The sequence below is a fragment of the Pipistrellus hanaki genome, assembly GCF_964339955.1.
Source record: "Pipistrellus hanaki genome assembly, chromosome: 8".
NCBI lineage: Eukaryota > Metazoa > Chordata > Mammalia > Chiroptera > Vespertilionidae > Pipistrellus > Pipistrellus hanaki.
This window is the reverse complement of record NC_140510.1, coordinates 79,565,976-79,585,796: the sequence shown is the minus strand read 5'-3', so window position 1 is coordinate 79,585,796 and position 19,821 is coordinate 79,565,976. Positions and strand designations below refer to the sequence as shown.

At 40.3% G+C, this 19,821-nt stretch overlaps 1 protein-coding gene across 1 annotated transcript in view; it reads left to right on the top strand.

Moving 5' to 3' along the window:
* ACADL (acyl-CoA dehydrogenase long chain) overlaps positions 1-19,821 on the top strand; it is a 37,017-nt gene that overhangs the window by 4,466 nt on the left and 12,730 nt on the right. The window contains exons 2-8 of the mRNA XM_084893345.1: positions 101-256; positions 2,846-2,983; positions 7,086-7,250; positions 14,011-14,077; positions 16,209-16,373; positions 17,076-17,177; positions 18,466-18,579. Coding sequence (XP_084749471.1) covers positions 101-256; positions 2,846-2,983; positions 7,086-7,250; positions 14,011-14,077; positions 16,209-16,373; positions 17,076-17,177; positions 18,466-18,579 — 907 coding nt within the window. The remainder of the gene's footprint in view (positions 1-100; positions 257-2,845; positions 2,984-7,085; positions 7,251-14,010; positions 14,078-16,208; positions 16,374-17,075; positions 17,178-18,465; positions 18,580-19,821) is intronic.

The following is a 19,821-nucleotide window of genomic DNA, read 5'->3' as shown; positions in this document are numbered from 1 at the left end:
AAGATTTTTCATAGTGTTTAGTGACATTCATTTGGGTATGAAGGATAGCAATTTACTTAATTTTCTTAATGTATATATATTCTTTTTTTTTTTTTTTAAGATGTTCTCATTCCGGAGGGGAGCATCGTCTAGAAACTTCTTCTGCTAAAAAACTAACAGATATAGGAATTAGAAGAATCTTCTCTTCAGAGCATGACCTTTTCCGGGAAAGCGTAAGGAAGTTTTTTCAGGAAGAGGTGGTTCCTCATCACGCAGAGTAAGTGGCCCATTTTTCTTTAACCTAATGCGCCCTGTGAGTAAAATAAGAACTCTTTCATAGAATGCTGTGCGATGTTCTATTAAAAAAATATATATATATATATATATTTTTATATATATATTTTATATATATATATATAAATATATATAAAAAATATATATATTATATATATATTTATATATATATATATATATATATATATATATATATATATATATATAGTGTTTAGGGCTTTATAAACCTTTTTAACTGTTTTCAGTAGAGTGCTGTGAGATTACAGGATTTTTAAGCTAGTCCAAAACTTTGTCAATGAAATTTAAAATATACAATCCTATATAATAAAAGGCCAATATGCCAATTGTCCCCTCTGTAGTTCAATCGGGAGATCGGGAATTTGATCACTCACTATGACCACGGCGGGGAGGGGGTGGGGGTAAGCACAGAACATGGCGGGGCCCTGAGGGAGCAAGGGAAGGAGGATGCAGGGAACTTGACCGCCAGCCAGGCCTAGGGGCCTCACCCGTGCACAGTTTTTGTGCACCGGGCCTCTAGTTCTAAAATGAGAAAGATTGTTGGTCAAAAGGTATGAATGTCTGGGTATAAAATAAATCATGGGGATGTGATGTACAATGTGGTGACTATAGTTAACACTACTGTAGTGCATATTTGAAAATTGGCCTTAAAAGTTCCCATCACAAGAAAAAAAAAATTGTTACTATATGTATGGGGACAAATGTAAACTAAACTTACTGTGGTGATCATTTTGCAATATATACAATGAATTATGGTGTACACCTGAACTAATAAAATGTGACATGTCAATTATATCTCAGTTTTTTAAAATGTAAAAATCTCAAATCAATCTAAGAACAATATTTTAGAAAACCCATGAAGTGACAATAAAATATTAGTCCATTCCATAGTCTTTCTTTTTCTGCTTCATGTATGGATTAAAATGCATAAAAGCTCAAAGGCCAGTATAATGCAAATCTTAGTAGCCCACAGGCTACCTCAAAATATTTTTATTACTGAATGAGTAACCTCATTGACTAAAAGCTGTCATTTCTATTAATATAGGATTTTGCTGTGTTTTCAAAATTTACTCAATGCCAGTACTTTCCTACAATTAGAATGATTTTTAAAAATTACTTAGAAATAGCCTCTATTACGTTTTTATTAATACTTTCGGTAAGACTGACCAAAACTAACTAAACTCTGGTGCCATACATAACTAGTCTGTGGGCACTATCCCTCCTGGGGGCAGGCCAGGTGCCTTTCCCCTCCCCCACCTTCCCTCTCCCCCTCCCTCCAGGCACCTTACCATCAGCTTCCTCACTCCAAGCTCCAAGGCCCTTCCTTTCCCTCCATAACTTGTTTCCTAAGTCTTTTGTCTAGGAATTACTTTTTCTTTTTTCTTTTTTTAAAATATATTTTATTGATTTTTACAGAGAGGAAGGGAGAGGAATAGAGAGTTAAAAACATTGATCAGCTACCTCCTGCATATCCCCCACTGGGGATGTGCCCCCAACCAAGGTACATGCCCTTGATCCTAATCAAACCTGGGACCCTTCAGTCCGCAGGCCTATGCTCTATCCACTGAGCCAAACCAGCTAGGGTCCATTCTCATTTTTAAAGAAGAAAAGCAGAGGTTGCACAAACTCAGGCAAACCTTTAAGCCTTTCAGAAGTTCATTTGACAGAGCTCTGCAGCAAGGTGCTTCTCTGCTTTCCCACTTAAACTGGAATAAAGGTGACTGCTCTTGTCAGTCCTTCTGTGTGCTTATCCCATGATTCAGCGCTTTAAGGCAATATGCAGGAGGCCGTTGCCTGTACAGGGCAGGTTGGGCAAACTCCACAATCATATACACAACCACAGCTGAGAGAGACTACACCCATGAATGTCCCTGGATGCCATTTGCAGGCCCAATAAATAGTAGGTGTTAGAGCTATAGGACAATATAATCCTGAATGGCCATTTGTAAACTTTCCACCCAAGGCCAGGAAAAGCTTGCTGGGTACTGGAGTCAGACACCATATAAGGAACCGGGTGTGTCCTAGACACCTGTTCTCTCCCCTGTATTCCATCCACACTCCCAGCCACCACCTCAGCCCCCAAACCCACTTGACAAGAGCTTCCCAGGGACTGCACATAGGACGCAACTCCAGCTCCTGGGTGCTACCATCGTCCACCCAGTGTCTCTGGGCTCTGTGTTGGGCATCCCTTCCCTTTGGGTATTCCTTCCCTCCTCCCCTTCCCTTAAATAAATTCAATTTTTCTCTATCCATCGTCTGAGATGGTTATTTAGCTTGCCCGCATACCACCATATTAACCTTCCAGTAAGGAGGAGGAGCAGGTGAGAAAAAGTGGCAACAATGAAGAAGTAAAAAAGAGAACAAGGAGGAGGAGAAATAATAAACAAATCTGGTGCAAATAGAAGGGTATGGATGACATCAACAAATTACCTTACATTAAAAGAGCATTTAGGCACAAAATTGTTCATGAATGTCACTTGTCGCTTTTTAAAATCATATGGGGGGTGAGGGGGCGGAAAAGCTTTTCTGATTTTCCAACGTTTCTCTTTTGCAGATGGGAGAAAACTGGAGAAGTGAGCAGGGAGCTTTGGGAAAAAGCCGGAAAACAAGGACTGCTCGGGGTCAACATCGCCGAGAAGCACGGCGGCATCGGCGGGGACCTGTACTCCGCAGCTGTGGTTTGGGAGGAGCAGTAAGTACGGGAACACAGGAAGTTGAGTCGTGTTTGTGAGCACACCGCTCACTTTCCTGAGAGTAGAAAGAATGCCTTCTAATCTTTTCCCGGGATTGGAAATTCAGTGTAAAACGTGAAGGTTCATATACCGCCCACATACTCTGGCATGTTTTTTAAATGGGGGAAGGTAGGAAAATTCGCTTTTATGTTATTTAAACGGGTGCTATTGGAAATGAAAGAGGGAGTTTTATTTGTAATTGACCCCTTTGGTCACTTTTATCTCTTTGAAAAGATACTTGAAAGAGAAGAGTGGAAAAACATTTCTATCAAATATACTAAAAGTTTACAATACAAAAACAAATATTTTTGGTTGATACATGGGCAAAAGATTTAAACCAACAAATTCAGCAAAAAAAAAAGAAATGCAGATGGGCTTTTTTTGAGATGGAAAAAAAGCTCAAGGACCAGTAGGAAGATGGTGGCATAGGTAAACAAATACCTGTACTTGCTGCCTCCCACAACCACATAAAAATTACAACTAAAATACAGAATAACCATCATCCAGAACCCCTGAAAAGCTGGCTGGATGGAAGTAAAGAAGAAAGCACACTGAAACTGGTAGGAGGTGCGGAGGCCAGAGCGGGTTGGTCTGGCACCACATGTGCCTCTTTATTAATTGGGAGGGAGATTGTCTGTGGGGATGCCGCCCAGAGAAACAAGGGGCTCCAAACCCACCACCAGAACCCCAGCCCAGGGCCCCAGACCTGGGAAAAGAAGTCCCTATGATCTGTGGAAACCAGTGCAGATTGGGGCTCAGTGAAACAGAGGCTGCTGGAGACCCAGCTGTTCCTCTTAAAAGGCCCGCACCATGAACTGAACTTACAAGGTCCTGCTTCCTCTGAGCTCCAGCTCCAGGGTGAGGCTCTGGGAAACACGGGCACATATGAAGAGGGACTGGATTGTCTGGCATCGAAACAGGAACTTGGGGGCGACTTTCTCCCAGATGGAGGTGCTCGCAGGGATCATTGTCCCTATGCTGGGACCTCCCCTGTAGCAGGGATGACTGGCAGCCATTTCTGTTTGCTCTTCCCTGGTGGTTCCCTGAGACGCCACCTCATCCAATTTACAAATCCACCCTAGCTGTGTGCAACGGCTGTTGCATATAAATGGCCTGTCCTTGTTCAGGCTAAAATCTCAGACAAGCTGCAGCTGGGTCAGGGAGCCACAAACCTATCAATAAAAAAGCCCTAAACCTGGCATCAGCACCAGCCTGCCTTGTTCACAGCTGGGCCTCATCCGGGCACTTCTAAACCTGATACAAAGAGGAGGAATCTGCTCTTCTCTCTGTAGCTCCTGCTCAGTGGCCCCTGAAGTGGCTGACTTTGCACCTCCCTGGAGATCTAAGAGCCAGTGTACCCAGTGGTCAGTGTCAGACCATAACAGTTTACAACTCTACACATCCATAAGCAACACACTCAAGGGGCAGGCTCAGTGAGCACCAAAGCCCAATGAAGCAAGTCCTGCTCCATAAGTGTGTTTCTTGCACAGCAGCTCTCCCACTGGAATGAGAGCTGGCCCCCACAGCCAACTGGCCTGGAGGTCAATTCCTCCCAGTGACACCAATGGCAATAAAATCTCAACTACAACAAGACTGTGCTCACAGTCCACAAAGGAGTGCACCTAGAGTTCCCAGCTCAGATGACTAGGGAAGCTGAGTCACTGGGCTCTATAGAACACCTACTACCCAAGGCCTCTCTATCAATGCAAGAAAACATAGCAGCTCTACCCAATACATTGAAACAAGCATAGGGAATTAGCCAAAATGCAGAGACAAATAAACATATCACAAATAAGAGAAATGGAAGAAAGCAAATTTTTGGGTATAGAGATTAAAACTATAGTTATAAGGTTACTCAAGAATCTGCTAGAAACCTCTAAAAATATGGAAAAGGACCAGTCAGAAATTAAGCATACACTTACTGAAATAAAGAATAATATGCAGGGATTCAACAGTAGAGTAGAAGGTTCTGAAAATCAAATCAATGATTTAAAATATGAGGGGGGGGGAAAAACCCAACTGGAAGAGCAAAAAGAAATGAGAATCCAAAAATATGAAGATAGTATAAGGAGCCTTTGGAACAACTTTAAGCATACCAACATCCAAATTATGGGGTGCCAGAAAAAGAGAGAGAGCAAGATATTGAAAACCTATTTGAAGAAATAATGACAGAAAACTTCCCCTACCTGGTGAAAGAAATAGACTGATAAGTCCAGGAAGCACAGGGAGTCCCAAATAAGAGGAACTGAAAGAGAACCACACCAAGACACGTCATAATTAGAATGCCAAGTGCTAAAGACAAAGTATCTTAAAAGCAGCTAATTATCTACATGAAAATGCCCATATGACTGTCAGCTGATTTCTCAACAGAAACTACGCAGGCCAGAAGGGAGTGGCAAGAAATATTCAAAGTGATGAATAGGAAGGACTTACACCAAGATTATTCTACCCAGCAAAACTATTGTTTAGAATTGAAGGTCAGATAAAGAGCTTCACAGACAAGAAGAAGCTAAAGGAGTTCATCACCAAGCCAGTATTATATGAAATGTTGAAGGGCATTCTTTAGGAAGAGGAAAAAGAAGAAAAAGAAAAAAAATTAAAAATATGAACAACAAAATGGCAACAAATACATACCTATCAACAACTGAATCTAAAAATCAAAATAAACGAATAAGAAATTTAATGAACAGAATAAATTGTTGAATAAAGTAGAATCAGAGGCATGGAAATGGAACAGACTGATGATTCTCAGAGGGAAGGTGGTAGGGGTGGGAAGAGATTAAACAACAACCTTATATGCATGTATACATATATGCATTACCTATGGCAGTGGTCGGCAAACTGCAGCTCACGAGCCACATGCGGCTCTCTGGCCCCTTGAGTGTGGCTCTTCCCCAAAATACCACGGCCTGGGCGAGTCTATTTTGAGAATTGGTGTTAGAAGAAGTTTAAGTTTAAAAAATTTAGCTCTCAAAAGAAATTTAAATAATTGTACTGTTGATATTTGGCTCTGTCGACTAATGAGTTTGCTGACCACTGATTTATGGGTGGTGAAGACCTGGAGCAGGATGGGAAGTGGGTGGAGGGGAGCAATGGGAAAAAAAAGAGGGATATTTAATAGTCTCAACAATAAAGATTTTAAAAAATGCAAAAAGTCATTACAAGAAAAATAACAAAACAAATAAAAAAGTTTATCCTCACTTCCAATCAAATGTAAATTAAATTAACTGTGAGTATCTACAAAAGTTAGTAAAAACAAGAAATTGTAATACCCAGTGCTAACAAGGTTGCAGTGAAAGTGGCCTACTCATATACTGTTGGTGACATTATAAAGTAGAACAATGAATGTTTGGGGATTAAAAATATGGATACATATAAAAATTGAAAATGCTTCTGCTCTTTGATCTAGGATGCCACTATGGGGAATTTAACTTAAGGAAATAATGTAATGGAAAAATATATCAGATATATAGAAAAATAATTATCATGTTAGATCATAATCCCCCAAATTTGGAAGCACTCTAAATGTCTGGCAGTGGAAGAATTAAAAAGGTGTAAATTATGGTACATAAACAATTTGTAATATTTTATAGCTATTGAAGATTATTATTACAACAACTATGTAAAAAAAAATGAGATTTCCCCCCTATAATTTAAAAATACAGATAAGTGCAAAATTCATGCCATGACTGCAGCTATATTAGAATCTATTGTTATGATAAAGGTAATTTGACAAAACGAAAATAGTTGCTGTGTTAGAGAATACAGTTGTAGGTGATTAATATTTTTAATGTTTCATCGTTTAATTCACTAAAGGTGTTCATTGAGCTTCATTAAAGTACTTTTATTATGTTAGAGCCAGAAATGAAAAGAATAGTCAAAACTAAGAAAACCTTCAGCAACTTTATTGGTTTGGGAGGAGACAGCGTATTGTAAAACTAAGACCTTTCATACTATGTTGTTGTTTTCATTGAAAGTCAAGGAAACTAAAAAACAGAACAAAATAACTGTTTGGTGCTTTAAATTCTCTTCTTCTTTTCTCCCCGCCCCCCCCCCCCCCAGGGCGTATTCGAATTGCACAGGCCCGGGCTTCAGTCTGCACTCGGACATCGTCATGCCCTATATCGCCAACTACGGCTCCAAGGAGCAGGTGGAGCGCTTCATCCCCCGGATGGCTGCGGGCAAGTGCATCGGCGCCATCGCCATGACAGAGCCCGGGGCGGGCAGGTGAGCGGTCCTTCGGCTGGCTTTGAAGGCCAGGAAGCAAACTATGGTCTACTTGCTTCATACAAAACCATGAGCAACATGCTAGAAGGCATACAGAGATGAGCACAGCGTTAATTCACACCTTCTAGGAACTTCAAACTCCAGCAGGAAAATAAGGCCTTGTGTACACATAGCTACAAAGCTGACTGTGATACCCGCTGTACTTGAGATCTTACTGACGTAATGCAATGCGAATGAAATGGTACGATGGGAGTTGAGTTGGGGGCATCATGAATGTTAGTGGGGGTATGGAATTCACCTGGACGTTTTCAGCAGGTTCTTAAAATACGGGTTAGGAATTCTGGATACAGGCTGGAGTGGTGATCGGTTTTAAAAGCCATTCATAAAAACTAATACGTTTATTTACTCAGTCCTTTGACAATGACTTTAGTAAGACCCCTTAGGGTGCCATTAGATAGTGGTGAACAACACAGATGCAGCCTAGGAGCTCACTGAGGTAAGAAAGAAAAAAAACAGATACTATATTCACAATTATAAATTGTGGTAAGTCCTAAGTACTGTGAGGAAAACAGGTGCCATGCTAGAGACTAATGGTGCATGTGTGCTTGGTAAGGAAGGGAAAAGCAAACTTAGATGGGAGAAGCACTTTATTATGTTAGAGCCAGAAATGCTAGAGAAAGCCTATGGAGAGTCATTACCTTGCCCTAGTCGGTTCCTCAGTGGTTAAGCATCTACAGACTGAAGGGTCTCAGGTTTGATTTTGTTCAAGGGCCCGTACCTCAGTTGCAGGCTTGGTCAGGGGACATGCAGGAGGCTATCAATCTCTCTCACATGAATGTGTCTCTCTGCCTCTCCCCTTCCTTTCTTCTCTCTAAAAAACTAATAAAATAAAAAAAAATCCTTGGGTGAAATTAATAAGAAAAAAATGTTGCTATGTTTACACTGAGATCTGGTAAATGAAAAATAACCAGTTATTCAAGAACAGGGAGGAAAGCTTCCACATGGTAGAACCAGATTTTAAGGAGTAAAACAAAAGGGTGGAAAGCTTGGGTATTATGTTTGCCTTGAACCTGTAAAAAAATAAAAATAAAAATGTGGCAACAGAGAGGATTGGTTTTAAAGGAAATCATGTGCTCTGTCATGAGCACAAGAAGAAGTGAGTTTGAAAAGAGGGGAGGATAGGAGTGAGGGGTTAGTAATGTCAAGGACACAAGGAGGTTGAGAGCTGAGAAAAGGTCATGGCAAGCTACTGGTGATCTTTGGTTGTGATTCCAGTAGAGGAAGGGCAGAAGTCACTTTGGAAGGTGTGATATGGGTATTGAGAAACAGGCAGAGACTAATCTTTTTCTGTTGGGCGGTAAAAGGAAGTGTAGAGAGGGGGAGTGTAGTAGTTTGATAAACCAGCATGGTAAGGGATATGATTTATGTTAAAGAGAGTGGCGACATATAGGCCAATGGGAAACAGGCAATGCAGAGGAAGAGCGTAAAGGTGTGGCAAAGCAGAAATGAACACCTCAGACTTGTTTCTGCAAAGCTCAGGCTGTAATATTTTAAATTTTCTCTTTTGATAGTACTGTTTATTTTTACTTATTTTTAATCCTCACCTAAGGATATGTTTTTATTGATTTTTAGAAAGAGCAAGGGAGAGAGAGAGAGAAACATTGATCAGATCAGCTACCTCCTATATGCGTTCTGACTTGGGGATGGAACCTACAACCTAAGTAGGTTCCCAGACTGAGAATCAAACCCACAATCCTTTGGTGTATAGAATGGAGCTCCAACCAGCTGAGCCACACAGCCACGGCTATTTTTAAATGTCCTAATATTTCATAACATCATTTGGCAATATGCTTAAATTGTATTTATCTTTCTCAGATATGAATCTATAATTATAAGCCAATACTGATACTTAATTTTGCCAAAATAAACGGATTTTGACTATTTCTTTTGCCTAAAAATGTAACCTAAAATAAGTAGTAATTGAATATCTTCCTTTGCTTTTAAGATAATTCCCTAAGATAACTGGCTGATGGCCCAGGATTCTGAGGCATCATACTTACTGTATTCTAATTCCAACCTCCAGCATGTTAGAGGCAACAGAAAATTTGAGACCTTGATTTATCTCCAGCTGAACTCATACAAACAAAGGCTTGCTTAATTCTTGTCTATTTAGATTATCTGCCCTTATATGTGGTTATTAATTATGAAGGAGCATGAGAATAAGAATGGAGAAAAAAGAGGCAGTGTTTTCTGGAAGTTTGTGAGAGTAAAGGAAAAACAGGCAATCCGTTTGCTTATTTAGAGATAAGAAAAGGGGCCATGTGGGCAAGAGAATGCAAGAATGGAGAAAAGCTGCAGCACATGAAGAAGATTAAAGTTTTGAGGAATTACGGTGAAAATAAAACAAAAGCGTGTGGGAGGGAAAGAATAAAGAAGATGGGACATGGTTCATTTCACTTGCTTTCAGAGATGCAGGCCACTCTGTTTTCTTGCTTTGATGTGGCTTTCACAGAAAAAGGTTGCGTTTGCTAAAAATCCCTGACCCTTTCCCCTTCCGCATACATAGGAAACTCCATCCTATATAATAAAGAGGGAATATGCTAATTGACCCTCATGCCATTGCAAAGATGGCAGCACCCACAGCCAATAAGGCAGGAATATGGTAATTGACTGCCCCGCCCTCACAGGTGGCAGTGCCCACAGCCACAAGATGGTGGCACCCAGTACCCTTAGCCCTCCCGCATGGCTGCCTCTGGAGTCCCCCAGTGCCCTCAGCCCCCCAGCCACCCAGGGCTGGCCCCGAGTGCAGGCAAGCCTCAATGGCAGCAGCCCAGCCTCCCAGGGCCCCCCCGAGGCTCAAGTAACCAGGGCTGGCCAAAGCTTGCGCTGCTGACAGTGGCAGCAGCAGAGGTATGATGGGGGCATCCCCTTCCCCTGATTGCCAGGTCAGGTCCCACCTTTGAGGGCTCCTGGACTGTGAGAGGGGGCAGGCTGGGCTGAAGGACCCCCCTCCAATGTATGAATTTTCATGCACCGGGCCTCTAGTTATGTATAATTATGTACATTTGTACTTTAACATTTTCTTTGCTTTCATCCTGATTTTCTTATTTGGCTATCTTAATAATCTCTGTAAAACAGAGAGATAGTGTGATCCTTATGTAAAGAGAATCCATCTCTTGCCTCTTCCAACTTCTGGTAGCTGACGGCATTCCTTGCCCAGTGATGTGGCTCCAATCTCTGCTTCTTTGGACATGTTGGCGCTCCACTTCTGTCAGTGTAATCTCACATGGAGTCTCTCTCATTAGAACATTAGTTATTGCATTTAGTGTCCGTCTAGATAATTCCCATCTCATGTTACACAGCCGCAAACCCCTTTTTCCGTATAGGTAACACTGGCACATTCCAGGGATTAGGATTTGCCCTCTTTGGGGTCATTAGTCATTATAAGATATTTGGAGCTGGCCGGGACCAGTTTGGCTCAGTGGATAGAGCGTCGGCCTGTGGACTAAAAGGTCCCAGGTTCGATTCCGGTCAAGGGCATGTGCCTTGGTTGCGGGCACATCCCCAGTAGGGGGTGTGCAAGAAGCAGCTGATCGATGATTCTCTCTCATCGATGTTTCTAACTCTCTATCCCTCTCTCTTCCTCTCTGTGAAAAATCAATAAAATATATTTTTTAAAAAAAAACAAGATATTTGGAGCTGGAAGCTACCTAAATGTTCCACAAGAGATTGTTTTTAAGAAAACATTATAAATCCATAGGTTGAAATTCTATGCTGCTAATAAAATGTATTGTACAGAAAAACATAGGATATTATTATTTTTTTAAATATATTTTATTTATTTTTTACAGAGAGGAAGGGAGAGGGATAGAAAGTTATAAACATCAATCAGCTGCCTCCTGCACACCTCCTACTGGGTACATGCCCTTGACCAGAATCAAACCCAGGACTCCTCAGTTCGCAGGCCGATGCTCTATCCACTGAGCCAAACCAGTTAGACTAGGATATTATTAAGAGATCAAAATCATACATATGGTTCCATTTTTATAAAAAGGCATATAAAAAACACTGTGCATCTGTTTCCCTGGAGAAATACTGAAAGGATATATTTTTTTAAATGTTCATACAAGGAAGCAAAATTACTTATTAAATCAATTTCTCCTTTGTCTAGAATATTGTCTGTATTTTTCATGTATTAATCATGAATATTTGTTTATATTATTTAAAATATAAATTATTTTGCATTTAGAAAATAGTCTACTTTGAGAGGAGGCTTGTTAGGGGAAGTGGCATTTGAAGCAATCTTTTAAATAGCTAAGCTTTTGACCAAAAGAGGTAGGGAAAGGAAGCAAGGTGAACAGATGCAAGAACAATCTGACAAATGATCTCAGGGATATGTGGGCCTTGAAAAGTCATCTGAGTCCAATTTGGGGATCTTGAATGAAAGCACTGGGCCTTGTTATGCTCTATAATATCTGGCTAGTTTATGTATTTTTAAATCACATATTTATTTGTATAAATTATTTAGCATATATTAGATATGATTTTTAATGCATTTGTGTGAGCATTTTTCTTTTTTTTTCAAAGTTAAAATGTATAAATACAATATATATTTTTCTTATAAAAATGGGAGATTTACAAAATATACATACCGCACTTGTCTCTATCTTACAAATTTCACATGCAAGAGATACAACACAGAAGATGCCAAAGAACTGCATGGTGGGAATTTTAAAAATTTGACAAATGAGACAGTTTTGGAGGTTTAAGAAACCCACGGTCAATAACTTTAATATAAAAAGCAGCTCCAACTTGGCTGAACATTAAAGAAAGCAACTTGTATTCCTGACAGCATCCCCTATGATTTAAAAACTGTTTAAAACAGCATTTTAAAACTGTTTTTGAGAAATGGGACAGTGTTGCAAGACCGGAGGGTGGTGTCAAAGGTGGAGTAAAGGTTAGCTCCCATGATCCTCTGCTCAGCTTTAGACCATTAGGCAAAAGGAACAGAGTTCCATTATAGAAAAGGGAAAAAAAAAAGTCCATGATTTAAGATTAATACATTTAAGTCATCCACATTTCAAAGGACTCCAGAATGACTTTGAAGTTTACCTTCTTTTAATGACTTTCTTTAAGAAGGGGGCCCAGGATTCGAACTGTCCTCTTCATTTACCATCATCTCTGTAGGTCACCTCCTCACCCAGCCAGACAAAGACAGGATCAGCATTCACAAGATGTGTTCTAAATGGATTTATGGGCCTATGGAAACAGGACAAACATTTTTCTTTACTTTTCAAGTCCAACTTGCCTGCACTATGGAGGCTGAAGACATTATGCTCTCCCTTTTACCCAGGAGGGTTCCAGTTGGGGGGAAAAGACTAGAAAGAAAACCTAAAGGCAGGTTTATAGGAAGAAGAAACAAAATGAAGGGAGGGATTTCCCTTCCCATTTTCACAGAGCCCGTGTCATTGGATCATGTGTTCTGAATAAAATGGATGTAAAACAATCCACAGACCCCTTGCATTTCCTTTAGCCAAGTCGGGATCTCTGACCCAGTGGGGGTATGGAACCACACTTCCTTTCACCTTTCCTTAAAAGGAATGTTTATCTCCACCAAGTTCACCTCCGGAGAGAGCCTCAGGTTTGCACCTCGCCTGTAAGATTGGCTGTCTTCACAGTTATGCCTTTCCAGAGAGACACTTTTGTCCCCTCCTTTGTCTCTTACAACAAAGACAAGGGGGGAAATGCACTCCTGTTCTGAAAAGCAACAAGTCAACACTTCTTTGCATGGCATTAAACAAATAAAACACCCTTCTCTCTTCCTCCTGCTTTCCCCAGGAAAAAAAAAAAAAAAGCAAAAAGACCTCCTACTCCTTTGCACCATCTCCAAAGGCTATCTTCATTTCTTTTGCATCCTCACATTAGGATCCAAGGAATCACATTAGGACTTCCAAATGCTTATTTCATAAAACTTTAAAGGAGTGAGAGGGGGGAAAAAGCAACAGGCGGGAGGGGGCAGGGGAGGAGAGGCTGCCGACTGTAATGCCTGACCCTGTTAATTAACCCATCTGGGCTCCAGTTCGGCCCGGTGAAAAGAGATTATGGTTTGACCACCGCTTGACAAGGGCGCCGCAGGGAGTCCACCCTTTTCCAACAAAGCGGCCGCGGCAGACCGAGCTGTACCTTTCCCCAGGGCCTCCGGGAGGGAGGAGGAGGCCAGGCCGCTGGTCTTGCAGCCTGGGGATCGCTCCCAGCCCCAGGACAGCCGGAGCTGGGAAGAACTGAGCATTTGTCTGCTGGTCTCGCTCTTCTGCATAGGCCCAGGGCGTCCGTACCGCACACGTGAGAAACCCCATCGTTATCAGAATCATCATCACCATCATCATCCTGCAAGTCTTTGCCAGAAGTCCTTCCATCCAAACCGTCTTCCCACTCAGGCCTCCTTCCCCACCTCGTCCCACATCCACATCCACCTTTTCCCCTTCCAGGTCACTTCTCCTTGGAGGGGGAGGGGGAGGGGGCTAGAGGAACAAGCCCCCTCCTCCCCCCCAGTTCCTTCCCTCTATTAAGGAGTGTGGCGGGGAGAGAGAGAAGGTGGGGAGAGGGGCTGTGTGAGCATTTTTCATACTAAAGAACAATTTTTATAATGGTGTAACAACTTTGAATTATCATGTTATAGTCATACTTAACCTAACAACATTGGCATAATTCAATTTTTATTAGCTAGTGAAATTTTCATCTTTTTTTTTTTCAATTCCAGTGATTTGCAAGGAGTAAGAACACATGCTAAAAAGGATGGAAGTGACTGGGTGCTTAATGGCAGCAAGGTGTGTATACAGGGGCTCCCATAGCCCTTCTTTCTAGAGGGATGCCATGGTGACAGTGTCTCAAAGACTATTGATTATTGATTATATCTAGGGAGGCTCACGCAGGAACTGAGATTTGAGTTCACCCAGGAATTGAGTTGTGTTTTGGAACCACAATTTTGCAACATTTATGTTAGATAAGATCTGTTCCATTTCTGTGTTTCATTTTGCACACCCCCTCACTCATATAGAAAATATTGTTTTTGCTGAAACCGGTTTAGCTCAGTGGATAGACCGTCGGCCTGTGGACTGGAAGGTCCCAGGTTCGATTCCGGTCAAGGGCATGTACCTTGGTTGCGGGCACAACCCCAGTAGGGGGTGTGCAAGAGGCAGCTGATCAATGATTCTCTCTCATCGATGTTTCTAACTCTATCCCTCTCTATTCCTCTCTGTTAAAAATCAATTATATATATATATATATTTTTTTTTAAATATTGTTTTTTATTCCAAACAACCTCATCAAACCAGAATAGGAGAAGGTAAGGCTCACATTGTCCAAATATAGGACTAATGATAGCAAAGAATTGATGATAATTCTTCGTATTATCAGGAAGAGTTTCAAAAGATCTCAGGAGAAAAAGATACCATTGATCAAATTTGAGAGCCCTGCAATCCTTCTGGGAGCCCATCAACCCACTATAAAACTGAAAAGCTTCTCTAAGTAAGGTTACACACCGGCTCCTGAGTAAATACTGTGTATCCCTTAGACTCTAATGTCACTGATGGCAGAGGATTTGTTTACCTAAAACTTTCTGGTATACACTGTGTAAATATTTGTTGTTGACTGAGTATTAAGAAAAGATGTTCATTTTCTGTAAGGCCTGCATAGGCTTCTTTCTTTGAAGCATTGGGCTATTTTTCTTCTACTATTTAATAACCTTACATATAACTAATTAATGCTTCAGATAGAATACAGAGTTATAAAGCATGGGTAGAATATAGAGTTATAAAGCATGGATAGAACATAGTTATAAAGCATGGATAGAATATAGAGTTTATAAAGCATAGATAAAATATAGAGTTTATAAAGCATGAATAGAACATAGAGTTATAAAACATGAATAGAATATAGAGTTATAAAGCATGGATAGAATATAGAGTTATAAAGCATGGATAGAATATAGAGTTTATAAAGCATGGATAAAGTATAGAGTTATAAAGCATGGATAGAGTACAGAGTTATAAAGCATGGGTAGAATATAGTTATATAAGCATGGGAAATATAGAGTTATAAAGCATGGAGAATATAGAGTTATATAAAGTATGGGTAGAATATAGAGTTATATAAAGCATGAGTAGAATATAGAGTTATAAAGCATGGAGAATATAGAGTTATAAAAGCATAGATAGAACATAGAGTTATAGGCCGAAACCGGTTTGGCTCAGCGGTAGAGCGTCAGTCTGTGGACTGAAAGGTCCTGGGTTCGATTCCGGTCAAGGGCATGTACATTGGTTGCGGGCACATCCCCGGTAGTGGGTGTGCAAGAGGCAGCTGGTCGATGTTTCTCTCTCATCGACGTTTCTAGCTCTCTATCTCTCTCCCTTCCTCTCTGTAAAAAAATCAATAAAATATATATTAAAAAGAATATAGAGTTATAAAGCATGGATAGAATATAGAATTTATAAAGCATGGATAGAACATAGAGTTATAAAACATGGATAGAATATAGAGTTATAAAGCATGGATAGAATATAGAGTTATAAAGCATGGATAGAATATAGTTATAAAGCATGGATAAAGTATAGAGTTATAAAGCATGGATAGAGTATAGAGTTATAAAGCATGGGTAGAATATAGAGTTATATTAAGCATGGGTAGAATATAGTTATATAAGCATGGGAAATATAGAGTTATAAAGCATGGAGAATATAGAGTTATAAAAGCATGGATAGAACATAGAGTTATAAAGCATGGATAGAATATAGAGTTGTAAAGCATGGCTAGAATATAGAGCTATAAAGCATGGAGAATATAGAGTTATAACGCATGCCTTGTCTGGTTTAGTCTTCGTGCATATGCTTTCCCCTAATGGTGGCTTGCATGTGGACGTGGACGTGGTGAGCGGAGCATCACAGGTGCCTGGGTTTTCAGGTGTTCATTACCAACGGGTGGCTGTGTGACGTGGTGATAGTGGTGGCCGTCACAAACCGCGAGGCCCGCTCCCCAGCCCACGGCATCAGCCTTTTCCTGGTGGAGGATGGAATGAAAGGGTTTATCAAGGGACGGAAGCTACATAAGATGGGAATGAAAGCCCAGGTAAGTCACACTGTGAATCATATGTAGGTAAAAATTGAGATTACTCAATTTTCATCAATAAATTATTATTTATAAATAATTGAACTTATTCGATTATGCCTTATATAGAGAACTGCATAAAGCGTAATCATACCTTCCAATGCTGAATTCCTAAAACACGCTTTTCATAAAAGATAATGGAGATTCATTCCACCGTTCATGGAGCTTTACCTCCTCCTAGTGGTCGGCAATAAAAGTGAATCAGGATATTTTAAATATCTGCTTTAGAAATGGCAAAATTAACTAAATGATAATAGGCCCCTTTATGAAATTGATTAAAGAAAAGAATGAACTAAGAACAGAAAAAAATTCTATTCTTTGTTAATTACTTGGTAATTTTTTGTTGTTGCTGCTGAAAAGAAAAACATTTTATTTAATGTGCATTAGAAACCCTTAGTCCTCAGTCCCCACAGATCTGGCCAGCACTGGGGCTAGAATGATGGTGTGCGGTAGCGGAAAAGCCAGAAGTTTGGAATCAGTTGAACCTGGGTTTGCATCGCTGGATTACCACTTACTGGTTGCGTGCATTAACCACTCCAACTTGGCTCCCAGTTAATTTGTTTTTGTTTGTTTGTTTGTTTGTTTGTTTAATGGAAATAACCTCACCAGGTTATTGTGAGATTTAAATGAAGTAATTCTGTACTTAGTTGTATGATCTCTTAGGACACTGCAGAATTATTCTTTGAAGACGTACGGTTGCCAGCTACTGCCCTGCTTGGAGAAGAGAATAAAGGCTTCTATTACCTCATGCAAGAGCTTCCACAGGTGAGAAATGTTAAATAGAACAGAACGCTAGAGAACTATATAAATCCATGTGTATAAAACTTCTGATATAGCCGATCATTCGACTGTACCTTAAAGTAAAAAGAAAACATGAATTGTGTAGGCTACATGAATAAATACCTGAACTTGGGGATATTCATCCAAAGCTTATAAGTGAATAGGGAAAGTAGATATTTCAGTTCTTTGATTCCTTCTTGGAATGATTTTAGCTTCTGAATCACAGGTCAAGAATTTGTATCTCTCCTTTGAAGGAATATAGAGTCTGGGCACAGTAGAAAACAGGACTAGTGAATTAATGACAAATCAATAGGCAAACTTTTAAACTGAAGCAGAGAGTGGAATAAAATGGAAGAATAGAGTAGGGTAAAAAGTTTAAAAAAAAAAAAAAAAGACATTTTATCTCCAGGATAGGAGCAACGTGGAATAAATCTGCATGCCTCAGGTCTTCAGAGAAGAAGGAGATGCATAGTTTCCATTGCCTTTCCTTGGCTGCCTGCATGTATACTTCAATCTCACGTTCCTTCTGGGTAGATTATGCCCTCTTCTCAGCACATGTTGAAGTAGGGGGAAAAAAGAATTTATATCTCTGTGCAAAGAAATATCAGCCAAAACATTGGCAGTTTGGGGTTGTTTTTTGTCTAACTGTTTTTTTAATAATGCCTGAGAATCAAAAGGGGAAATGTTAAGTTCAGACCAAATAGTTTTAGCCACGTAGGCTCAGGCCTCCCTCTGTGTTTTCGGAGTGTGGTTGCTGAGTGATCATTGAGCCCTGCTTCAGAGGCTGCACCTGCCTAGTAACTGGCACAGCGTGGGGTAAACATGAAACTGAGTACCAGGGCTAGGAACACTGGCACAGAAGTGGAATATGAAAATCCCAGCAAGATGGAATTCCACTGACTGTGGACACTTTTACACTAATAAGCAGGATTTAACCTCTGCGCTTTAAAGGTTATTTTCCATGGATATTGCAGGACATGTGCTGTTCAGAGATCAGTAGATGAAAATCAACAACTTCAGAATTTCTTTTCTCATAGATGCATAGAAAGAAGAGGGGGGTTAATAAATGACATAAATGCTTATATATAGTAAAGAAAATCTATCATAAAAGTAAAGGGTTTGCTTTAGGGAGCTATTACAGTTATGTCAAAATACTCTTATAAAAAAGTTAAGAACTAAGTTGATTGGAGTTTTATAAAGATTATTGATGAGATTTATTATCATTGAAATCATGTCAAAATCACTTGTCTAAGACCTACTTTCTGGGTTACAGGAAAGGCTTCTGATTGCCGAGTTAGGCGTTTCAGCCAGTGAATTCATGTTTGAAGAAACCAGGGACTACGTGAAACAAAGAAAAGCTTTTGGGAAAACAGTGGCTCATATACAGGTAAGCTTGTTGTCATGGTTCAAGATTAGGTAATATCAATTTACCCTTCTGAAATGGGTCTAAGAAACTCAACATAAGTATGGAGAGATGTTCATCCAAGTGTTATTAGAATCCATGGAAGTGGATGAGATCATTGAGGGAGAGTAGACAGTAAGACAAGAAGACATCCTAGGACAGAAACCTGAGAAAAACGTTACAGAACTTAAAGGCGAAGGGAAGAGCCTACAAAGGCAACTGAAAATGATCGCTTAAAAAGGAGACAGCTCATAAAGCAAGCATCACAGAAGCCGAGAGAAAGACCTTCAAGTAGGAGGAAGTAGGGCCCAGCTACTTGGAGGGAAAATAGGAGTTAAGGTCAAGGAGTGCCACTGGACATGCTATGGAGGTTATTTTGTAAGAGCCGTTAATGGGCTCCTGTGGAGGGGGTGCCAGAGGGGTAAATGGAAATGAGGAAGTAAAGGTACTGATGGCAGGCAACTCTTTCCGGAGTTTGGCTGTGAATATTAATTGGAGAGAAAGGGTGGGGAAGGAGTAGGGGGAGATATATTGGGGTCAAATGAGATATTTGGAGATTATTAGTTGTTTTTATTATTATTAGGATGAAAATGCTGAAGCATATTTTAAGAACTAGAGAGAGGATTTAGTAAAGAGGCATCGATTGTAGGTATGGACCAGATAATTAACTGCACAGGATCTGTGAGAAGGGTATAAAGATGAGGGTGCTAAAGCTCATGGAAAGATAGGCCTTCCCACCCCAACAGGAGAGTTCTTCCTCTATCATAACAGGAAGAGCAGCGGAAAGGATGGGCATGGATGGGTTCAGCTCTACTGGTAGAAAATTACAAAAGCTCTCTTCTGAAGACTTACATTTCTTTACATGCCAATAAGGGGGAAAGATGTGAATTAATGGGGGGTGCCAGTATTGGAGGAGAGTAAGGGAAGTTTGAAATACCCTCTTCAGAGTGAAAATAGAACTAGCTAGAGAAATATGGTGAGCCTGCTAGCAGGGTTGAGAGCCCATTTAAGTTACCGATCATGAATTCATAGGGGTACTTTCTGATTTCTTGTGTATCAGCCTCTGTAGAAGGTTTTAGCAGCTCAGGTTCAAGCACAGAGAAAGTGGATGCTGGTGTTTAATAAGTGTGGGCTTTGCCAGGATTTTAAGATATTTTCAAAAGAACTCAGTATATGGTGGCCATAATGACCAAATATTCCAAACAAACTTTAGACCCTCTAGTGTCG